At 50.3% G+C, this 11,034-nt stretch overlaps 1 protein-coding gene across 1 annotated transcript in view; it reads right to left on the bottom strand.

The window, feature by feature from the left end:
- Positions 1 to 11,034, bottom strand: part of PODXL2 (podocalyxin like 2) — a 30,320-nt gene that overhangs the window by 17,399 nt on the left and 1,887 nt on the right. The window contains 1 exon segment of the mRNA XM_009639218.1: positions 961 to 1,273. Within this exon segment, the coding sequence (XP_009637513.1) occupies positions 961 to 1,273 (313 nt within the window).

The raw sequence follows: 11,034 nt of genomic DNA, 5'->3' as shown, positions 1-11,034 counted from the left end.
CAGGGCTGAGGGCTGCCCCAGCGCTGCAGCCCAGGCTGCCCACCGGGGCACAGGTCTTTAAGGTCACAGAAATAGGAATGAAGATAAAACAAGACTCGTGCTTTCTAATTGCAGACCTCAGTCAGACCTGCTGAGATGGAGGCAGTGATACCGGATAAGGGAGGAGGGGTAAGGCTGAAGCCTGGCCCCTGGGTAACACTTAATACATACCCCACATGACACTTAAGAGCAGGAGCATGTGAAATAATCTCCTAAGCTACTGGAAACCCTGCAACACTCCTCCTCCTTCCTCCCATCCCTCTCCCTGAGACAGCCTCAAAGCCAATGAGGGGCTCAGGGGGAGGCCACTGAGGGGACCCAATTGTCTCAAAAAACACTCCACAGAGGAAAGCAAGCTCAAATGGCAATGAAACTCATTTTGGCCATGACTCCCCAGGAAGCAGGCAGGACAGAGTAGGCAGCAGGACAGCAGCCCAAGAGAGAAAACCTGCTGTATTCTCTAAGGGCAAATCCTCACTGAAGTCACAGAGTGAGGATTCCAGAATTTCACCCAGGGAACCCAGCCTTGACTCAAACCCTGAGATGGCCTTGATCTCTGAGCCAGGGTCTTGAGACCTTTAGGTTGTGCTTAGCTGACAGCAACAGAAAGAAGGGAGAGCACACAAAAGGAGGAATGAGAGAGAGAAAGAAGGGTATGAGGCAATGGGAAACTAGGTGGAGGCAACAGCTCATAGCAGCTCAGGAATAAAGGCTCAGCTGTAACTTGGTTTCTAAAGCCTGTGCTTGCTCAGGGTTCGCTGGGGACACATCAGGCACTGAGGTGAGAAAATAGAGCTGACATTTAATCTCAGGCCCACTTAGCGAGAGTTGTGTCAAAACGGGAAGACAGATCCCTGCATCCTTCTACCTCCCCAGAGTCCCTGCAGAGTGGGGAGGAAGAATGGGGTAAAAATAACCTACCTGTTGCCGGTCCCAAGTCCAGGCTGGAGTCATTGAGCTCTCCCCCATCTTCCCAGAAGTACTGTGGGGGCTGTAGGATCTTGGACTCCTCATTCTCCTCACTGGCAAAGCCCGATCCTGGGGCAGCATGCAGAGAGCCAGGGGCAAGATCGGGCTCTGCAGCCTCTGGGCTGGTTTGCTCGTGGGAATTCATGGCCTCCAGGTGGGACATCACGGCAAACTCCAGCAGGGAAGTTGATGTGAGGCCATCAGCAGTTGGCTCCTCTGAGGAGGCAAGGCAGAGGCACAAGGTCCCTGTATAATGACAGTAAACCTGTATCAGAGATAGGACTGACCCACAGGGCTTGGTCTTCACCTTGCAGCCTGCTCCTGCCAAATCAACCTGCTGCTCATGCCTGCTTTCAGGGTAAGCTGCCCCTCAGATGGGCTGTGCCCCCAGCTGACAAGGAAAACCAGGGTATTTCGGGAAACATCCACAACCACGCAGAGAAGCATTCACATCCAGGAAGAGACAGTGCCAACCAGCCACCCAGCCTGGGGCACCTCTCTTCAACGGGGCAGTGATGGTTCACCCTCTCTGAGGTTTTTTGGTGCCTTGTTAATCACCCATCCTGGAGAGGAGGTTGAACGTCTTATACTTAAGCCATGAAATTCTGTCCCTGTGAAGTCAATTACAGCTTCCTATGACTGTCACCCAGGCAAGATTTCACCCTAGTGCTCCTGATCTGCAGCTATATTATATACAGGGGGACTGATTTAAATCAGAATTATTTACATCACCAATATTAATCATGTTTTAAAATCAGCAGGCTGTAAATCTATTTTTAAGTCATTGACTTGAACTTAACTTTGCATTCACATTTTTTGTTTTCGTAAGGAAGGGCTGACCACCACAGGTAAGAATTAAAACGTACCAACAGCAAACATCTACCTAATGCTATGCAGGGAGGCAGGCTGCATTTTACGCTTTTCTTTCAAGAATTAAGTCCTTGTTATTTCCATTTTATCTATTAGAAGGTTTGACTGACACTTCTTGATTCCTAGATGAGTCTTTAATTGTGATTTGTGTCAAGGTACATTCACATGCATATTGAACTTCAATCAAAATGCAAGAAACAGCACCTGGAACTTGGCTTTATTCAACCGATAAATACCACGATAAATACAGAGACATAAGGAAAAAATGAGATTACCAAAACACGTTTTACATTTAAAACAGTTTTGTTAAGCAAGCAAAGTAACTAATTTGGGTGAACTGAACCAATTGCTTCCTAGCCCTCTGTTCTTCAGCACATTAAAACTAGAAGATCTCATCCTCTCACAGCTGATTTTTATTCATAGATTAGAAGAAAAAAGGACAAGTTTTCCCGCTTTCTCAGCTCATACTCAGTTTCTCAATTCTTAATGAACTAGTCACTGAACTGAACTAACTGAATAAGCTGAAATGAAGACTAATTTGGTATTTTTCTTTGATAACTGATTTTCTAGACAAGAGAAACACAGCAGATCTAATCCATCTGGACTTCAGTAAAATATCTGATACAGTGCCTCATGCAGAGTTACGAGAGGCAAGATTGTGCTGGAGGGAGGCTATTAGTGGAATTCCTCAAGGTCTGTCCTTGGATCTGCTGTTCTTTAACATTTTCCTAAGTGACCTTGGAACAAAAATTAGGAACATGATAATGAAATTAGCCAAGGACACAAAGCAAGGAGACATCCTCACTGCACAGAAAGACTGGAGGTACAGTTAGGTGATTTTGAGAATGGAAATAACAGGAATATTATGAAAAGATATAGTACAAACTGGTAAGTCAGCACCTTGAGAACTAGCACCAGACATTTCTGATACAAGATAGGAAATCATCCATTAGAAATGTCTTAAGAGGAGAAACTCCTGTGTTAGAAACAGCTCTGAGATATCACTGGAATGCAGATGTGAGAATGCTTGCATAGTCCTGAAGTATTAGAAATAGAGAGATTTTACAAAGCACTGCTGAGACATCACCTGGATGCTGCACGCAGATCTGGATACACGTGGCCTGAAATGATTTAAGCAGAGCTGAACTGCCTTCAGGCAAGGGCACAGACTAGGCAACCTCCTGAGGTTCCTTCCCACCACTATGTTCGATGACTCCACGTCCCAGAAGGACAAATTCAAATCAGGGCAAGTGCCAAGATGAGCTATGGGGCAATGGCAGATGGATTTGCCCTGGTGCTTTCACTGAAAACACTGGCTTGTTCGCACAAAAAGCTTGGGAGTTGCTGCTCACTTGCCAGGCTGATTACCAAACCTGTCCTGGGAACACTGGAAGCCAGAAATGCGTTTCTCAAGCCTGCCTGCTCTGACCCTCTCCACCTTCCTCCACTATTCTCTGAACTGAGCAAAATCCAATATTGGTTACTGCTTCCCAGATACGCTTGGGCCAGGCTTCAGCACTTCTCAATCTCATTTATTTTGTTCTATTGATCCAAGGCAAGATCGGCTGAGGCCAGTGCAGCAACAAAAAGGGAATGGCAACAGAAGCAGAGTACCAAAGCAGAAGGAAGCTACTGCAGCATCACAGAGCCAACCAAAATGCCTCTGGGCATCCCTGGGGATGGGCCAGCTCCTCAGCTGTAAATGAGAGTTCATGTCTCCTGTGCACAAGCACAGATCCAGAGAGACCTGGACAGGCCAGCCCCTGTGCTGATTCAGAGGTGCTCACCAGGCTCCAACGTGATGGTGCTTAGGCTGCTCTTCCCCAGGCTGACACAAGACACCTACGGAGAGCTCTGCTGAGCCCCGTGCAGCCCAGCACAGAGAGCACTTGTCTTGAGGAGCTTACAGCTTAACCAAACATGACAGAGAGCAGCAAGGGGGAGAAAGGGAACATTATTCTCAAAGTTATTCAGAAAATGGGAGCAGAAGGATGGGGAGGGACCACCACAGGTCCAAGGCCACATGGAAAATTTGGTGTAGACCAAATTTTCAGACTGCAACTGACTGCCTGGATCCTATGTCAGCTCTTTATCCACCCCAACACCTCAGTTTCCCCCAACACCCATCAGCAGAGATGTGGTTGATGTGATGCCCTGGCTCTCCAACCATGCTACAATATGCATCCTGAGTCTCCCAGCCAGCTAGGCACAGCCTCAAAAAGTAACTCTGTGACAGCTCCAATGACTGGCTCAAGCTTCTCTGTTTCCATCAGCTACTCCCCGTTTGGGCAGCCTCCAGAGCTCAGCCACAGCCAGTCCCACCACCTCTACAACAGACATCTCATGGCAGGTGAACCTGGGCACCCACAGAGCTAATCCCTTCCATGCGGGAAGCTCAGATCCCTGGAGTTTGTTTACCCTCATTTAACTCTGAAGTGTTTACCCAGTTAAAACCCCCTAAGCTGCATTATCTTGTTTACTGGGAAGCTCTGCTCTCCTCAGCCCAAGATAAAACTACCCCACCTCATCCCTAAGAATGAGTCATTAATAGGCACAGCCTGAGCAAGCCATGCTTCTCCTGGGGTGGATTTGGAGGAGAACACCTTGGGGCCTGATCCACCAACATGGGATGCAGAGGCTGGCCTGGGGGAACCCTCCGTGCCAGCACCAGCCCAAATGCTGCAGGGCTAATGGCACCATTGCACCAGCATACAAACGGGCACCTCTCCAGACAGCATCCTGACACCACACCTTTTGCACCAGCAGCAAAAACCCAAAGGCTTGGGGTACCAAACAGCAGACCCAAGATTTGCCACCTTCCCCCCCCTCTTCCAAGCATCTCATAAAGGAGCTCAATGCAGCTGTCAACTCCAAAGCAAAGAAAGAATCAAAGCACGAGCTGAGCTGGCAGGCAGCAGAGCACAGCCAGCAGAGGAAATCTAATGCCCAAGGCACCAGTGGCTAGCCATTTTCCTCCTAGGATGGGGAACAGGGATTAGACAACTTCTATCAGCCATCAGTCTCCCAATTTTGTATTCTAAAAGGCAGATCAAGCGATAGGAATAAAGAAACACAAACGAATAAAGCCCTGTGACTGTAGATGGGAGGGAACAGGGAACGGAGCCAGGACTTGCCAGCTGCTTCAATGGGGCGTTTGTCTCTCATTTCTATTTTTGCAGCACCTCTGCGTAACCTGGAGGAGATGAGGCTCTGCATGCTAAAGAGGGCAGCCAGCCTTCGGGGAAACGGCAGGGCTGTAAGCACGGGAGGGAAAACCCTCCCCAGATCAGACAGAGGAAGGGAGAGAGAGGAGAAAAAAGTGGGAGAGGTAGGTAGAACGGGGGAGAGGGAACAAAGGCGGAGAGAGCACACCAAAACCAGCATGGGAGCTCCCGTGCTGGCTGCAAGCACCCACAAAGGTGACACATGCAGGTAAGTGCTGACCTTGCAAAAGATGCTTCACCTCTGCAAGGCGTGGAACGGGGCGATTTCAACAACAGGGAATAATACTGCAGTGTTACCTTTCCAAGGCCACTGGAAAAAAGCCAGCCAGAAGGATACGCAGATGAAATGAGTTTTCTAGTTGCTGACCCCACTGGCCCCTCAGAAAACGGGTCCAAGCCAAAGTGGCAAAGCTTGCTCTGTTCACCTCCGCAGAGGATTCGATACAACAGCCCCAGAGAAGGAAGATGGAGGAGTTTTGCTCAACAGCAGAAAAAAAAAAAAAAAAAAAAAAAAAAACTGAGGAAAAAACATCTGCCATCTCTCTCCCAAACTGCTGTGAATAAGAGCAGTTTCACATTTCTAAACAATTCTAAAAGAACCCCGAAGTATTTTCTGCATTAGACAACCAAGAACCACTTTATCCCTTTGCCACAAGGCAAGCCACCTCTCCACAGGACAGGGCAGCTGTTTAAAAGCTCCTAACTGGCCTGTTGAATAGGACTAGAAGTGAAAGAGGAAATCAGTCACTTCTGTATCCAGCTGAAACAAGAGTAAGGATTTGGGGAGATGAAATGGAATCTCGGCTGTGACTGTGTCAAACAGCCTTTAAAATTTTCTTGCTTCTTGATTAACAACAAGCAAACCTTCATGTTCTCTCCAAGGAAGCACACAAACATCCCTTAAGATGTCATCACATCAGCTTGACCTACAGACGGGCTCACCCCGCCGAAGGCTGGTTTTACCTCTCCACCCTGGGTGCTGTGGCTGTGCTGCACTGCCACGGAGGCAGGATCAGCCTGCCGAAGGGAGGAGCGCTCGCCCAGAGCACACGCTCCGACTTACCTGCCTCTCACCACCAACCAGCAGAGCCTGTACACCACCACCCGAGCACAGCCTCACAACAGGTACCAGGGAAGGGGGTCAGAGCATCTCAGTACTGCCAACACAGCAGCTGCAACAACGTCCAACTGGCCCTGCTACCACTGACCTTCCTTTCAAGCCCACCCCAAACCCAGGAGTTACCCAACAGAGTTATTTCCTAGGACAGCTGGGTCAGGAATGGGTCATTTACTGATAATCAGTTAGGACAGAAACACAATGACCAGATGAGGGAAGCATCTGCCAGGGATATTCCCTCCACCAGACCACCCTGCCTGCAAAAGCCCAGGAGCAAGGCCCAAAGGCAGAGAGGCCCCAGGGCAGAACAGCCAACGGCACAAACCACTTCCAGAACATTAACAAAACACAGAGTAATTTAAATAATAAAAAACTATCCCAACCACAGACAGTGAAGGAAGAGAAGAAAATGTTGCCCAGCTGAGGGATGTCCAAGCTGATTCTCCCACGCTCACCTGGAGTCTCTGCGCCCCAGACCCTCAATAGCTTGCACAGGGAAGCATACAGGATGACCATGTATCAGACCAAGTCCTTTTGGTGCTAATTCAGAGTTACAGACCATACCCATGATGGAATGCTCCATCTAAGAGACCTCTCCCAGTCCAGCTCCCACACAGCCTTATTGCTGCTCTCCCACGCTGCACTAGACCACTTACAAATCCAGCCAGGTCCCTAATCTCAGATATCATTTCCATTCAGGGCTTCAGAATAAGAGGCCAGACTGCCATCCTCCTCTGGTACTGCCAGCGACCAGGTCCCTCAGCAAGTGTCCCTCTAAAACCACCCAACTTCCCATGGCCCCAGTACATTTTACAAAGCAATGGGAAAAGCACTCGGGTCTGCAGGGACCACACACACTGCACTAACAAGAGGGACAAGGCACAACGGAAGAAACCCTTGCAGTGGGACAACTCTTTAGAGAGAGATCCTAGAGCACACAGTAGCTGTGCCAGCATCTTTAAGCTTTTACAGATCTTTACCACTAGCCTAATCAGAGAGCTCAAACACCAGGCTACAGGGTACGCATGTCTGCATATACTGAGCAGGCGCTACCTTGCAAAAAACTGCCAACATTTGCTCCCTTGGCATTTCAGCAGAGGACATCTACAGCACACAAACCCAGGTACATCCACGGCAAATGGCAAGGCACTGCCAGAGGATGCACCTGCTTTTGCAGATAACGGCAGATGTGCCCTTTGTCAGCACACGTGCAGGAGGGGCCTGACCTCCGGGGGTGCCAGGCACCCTCGGCCCAGTGCTGAGAAGTGGCAGGTCTCCTGTCCTTACGATCAGTAACATCAGGACTGCTGTAAGAACCACCACCCATCTCCACAGAAGACTCCATGCAAGCAGGTCACAGCAACTCAGACAAGCCCGTCTTCTCCCTTTGCTCAACCATTCACGCCAGGAGTCACAGTCTTGCTTGGTTTCAGTCTCCCAGACTGTTTGCCTTCGCTCCCTCCCCAGATTGTCTCGTAGCCTTCACACCTCCCTCCTCTGCTGCTGCAAAGTCTGCTCTCCTCCGCGCTTCTCGCTATTGGCAGTGGCAGTTCCCAGCTCAGGGCGGAGGGGGAAGATGCAGCCCCTGGGGAAACAGCATCAGATAGACAGCTGTATACAGCAGAAGTGAATTTTCTTTCCTCTGTTACCTTTCACAGGCCCCCTCAAAGCAGCTCACAGGCCCCCAGGGGTTAAAAGACCACAGGATGAAAGCCACTGATCTAAGAGAAAAACCACAGCCCACAGATTCCTGTGCCCTCTTGAAGGCCCAAAGCATTTCATCTGTCTGCTAAAAAACACCTTGCCAAGCCCATGCTTCCTTTTCTAGCTCTGTCCCAACCTGGACCACGTACCCCGCAGCACTTGGTCTGATTTCCAGCACACCAGATAAAGGCTTGTGGCAGCTTCGTCTTCAAAGCCTCCCAGCCCGGGCAGAACAAGCATTACAGCAGATGCAGGAGGGACTTCCCTTGAGACACGATCACCCATCAAAATATAACCAAAGCCTTTTACATCCCAAAAGGTCTTTGAAACTTACTGGGCACAACACTGAGCACAAAATGGTTACACTCTGCTCCAGTCCCTGCAGCAGAGCAGTGACGACCACCCTGCCACACGCTGGCATGCTCCACAGCAGTCTCACCCCCAAGAGGCTCCACTCTCCAAACAACCTCATGCATCCTAGGCAAAAAAACTCATGGAAGGTTTGGTAGTCCTAGGGCACAGGTACAGGTCCTGACTACCTTCACAACACATCAGGCAGGACGGGAAATGCCAAGAATGGTTGGAGTTGTCATACAGAGGGAAGGCTGCAAAGCTGGCTTCCCAACAGCAAAAAATTATCCCCAAACCAAGAACGTACATCCAAATCCTGGTAACCACAATGGGGCTTGATCAGGCATGGTGACAGTGGGGGGTGATTCCAACCCCAGCAGGGCTTATCTTCCTTGCCAGCATCCCTGGCCCTTTGAACAAACCAACACACGTGTTTGCTTTGCCTCCGTGCGGGCTGCGCTCGTGTGGCTGACAAATAGCCTCCCTCCATTCTTTTGGGATTACGTGTTTCAATAGCCAGCGAGAACTGGAAGCAAGTTTACCCGACTGCCAGCTGCAGGCCGTGATGCACCTTCCCCACAGCCCTGCAGCAGGGCTGCTGTTGCTGCCACTGCTCACTCAGGTACCCACAAAATGCCGGAGCTTCTTCCCACACTGAGTGAGTGGAAAAACTTTTGTGCGCGCTGATCTGCAGCTCGTCGCCAGCAGCTTCCCCTTGAGGGCTTAATGTAGTTATTTCTACCCTTGATGCCTATAATTAAATGAACATTTGCTTATGGCACTGAAGAGGCCAAGGAAAAACTGGCTACAGGGAATTTTCATCCATCCTGATTTACAGTCCCTCAGCTCAGGCTCATTCACACGATGCTAACAACAAATCTTCTGAGCAGGCAGAAGGGGGGTTTTTTTTAACAGCCCCCATGCAGACAAGCACCTGGGGATACAAGAGGGAAGAGACCAATTCCCTCCCTTCTCCCCCTGCTTTTAACCACATCATTTTCTTGCAAAAGCAAAGGGGCTCAGACAGCCTAGAGCCTGGAGAGATGCTTCCACAGTCTGCCAGCAGCAGACCTGTGCTGCCCAGCATTCTGCTGGGACCCCGATGAGGCACGGGTCCCCTTTCAGCCCATCCCACAGGTCTGTGGAGGCTCCTGGATCCTGGGAGGCACGCTGCAAGAATCTCGCTCAGTCCTTCCAGCTCTCTCTCGGGTTTTAACCGTTCCTGTCCTGCGGGACTGGAGGAGCAAGGCTGGAGTACACTGACCTATTCCAGACTGGAATAGCTGAGCAAAGCTACTAACCAAAACAGGGCTTGATTTATAAATTCCCAGCAGCCTGCATCTCTATTTCTGACTTCCTATCTAGGTAGCAGTCCAGGTGTCCGGAGATGCCTGGCCAACTGAGTCCAGCCCCCCAGCGCTGCCACAATGCACCAGGATTACCAGTTTCACTAGATTAGGAACTGAGCTGTCCCTCAGAGTTGATGCTCACCTCCCTCCCCTACGCCTCTGCCTGCTATGACAGCAGGGAGGATCACAGAGAAAGCCACAGACCCAAATCCTCCGTATCATCATCACCAGCTGGACAGCAACACTAGAAAGTTTCCAGCAGCCCCAGCAGAATAGGAAACACACCCTCCCCTCAGCACAGCAGTATCAGCTGTGGTCCTTTTGGCCGCCAGATTTTAAAACCGCCACAAGGTCTGCCTCCGTCCTCCGCAGAGCAAATGTGGCTTTCAAGCAATGGGGATGGGGCCAACCCTCACTGGCAGACTGGTGGGGTGGGAATGTGGCAGTTCCCCCACGCACACCTTGCCGTCCTCTGTGGAGGAGGCGGAGGTCTGGCTGCATTTCGGGACACAGGACTCCTGTTGAGACATGGCTAAAGGACCTTTGCCAGCCGTGCCCGAGGTTTTCCCTAACGTGGACAACTTGCCTGAAGGAAGCCACAAAACTGGCTCCCTGCTCAGCTCTGGAAAGGCTTATTGCTGCTGTGCCACAGAGTATTGGCACAAAACCCCAACAGGTTTTCTGATCCATTTTGCTCTTTAAGCTCACTATTGTTTGCAAACCCAAAAGCCTTTATCCCTCCTCTTTAGGGAGCCCCAGACAACAGGGGTGAGGCACCGTACATACGGCTCACGGACAGAGTGGCTCCACAGATGACACATTCCCCCGTGAACATTTTCGGGAGATTGGGGTAATAAGAGAGACATGCCAGGGGGCTGGATGTCACCATATCACAGCTTGGTCGTGCTGGAAGACAGCGACTGGTTGGGAAATCAGCCCTTCCCTCCTGCCAGAATGACTCAAGACAAAGACTCCCCCACTCTTTAAATGTCCCTGTTTGAAACTCCTGTTCCACGCTAACCAGATTTCTGTATAAAAAGGATGGGGGTAGGGAGGGAGAGGGCAATCTCAGCCTCCCAGGTCTTTAGGGGGATCCCTTTGTCGGGAAATTTCCCCAGACTATTTAAAAATAGAAGCAGAGCCTTCATATATTCCGAGTATAATTATTCCTGCACTTAACTGCCTTTCCCTGGCACCATACCTCTCCTCCAAATTTCAAGAGGAGGCTCTTGGGGGAACTCAGAGCAATTTGTGGTTCCCCCTTTCTTTGTGCCAGTTTCGCGGTAGTTAGTAAAATCACCACGACGCCAGAAGAAGCCATCAACACAAGAGAAGGCAGGTTTGGGGCAGCCCTGGCATAACAGGGTCTACCCCGCCGAAGCACGGCAGCGGGCAGCACGCCCCGGCCAGG

Source organism: Egretta garzetta, unplaced genomic scaffold (assembly GCF_000687185.1).
Source record: "Egretta garzetta isolate BGI_Z169 unplaced genomic scaffold, ASM68718v1 scaffold215, whole genome shotgun sequence".
In the NCBI taxonomy this organism is placed as follows: domain Eukaryota; kingdom Metazoa; phylum Chordata; class Aves; order Pelecaniformes; family Ardeidae; genus Egretta; species Egretta garzetta.
Note: the sequence above shows the minus strand (reverse complement) of the source record. Positions and strands in the feature narration are given on the sequence as shown.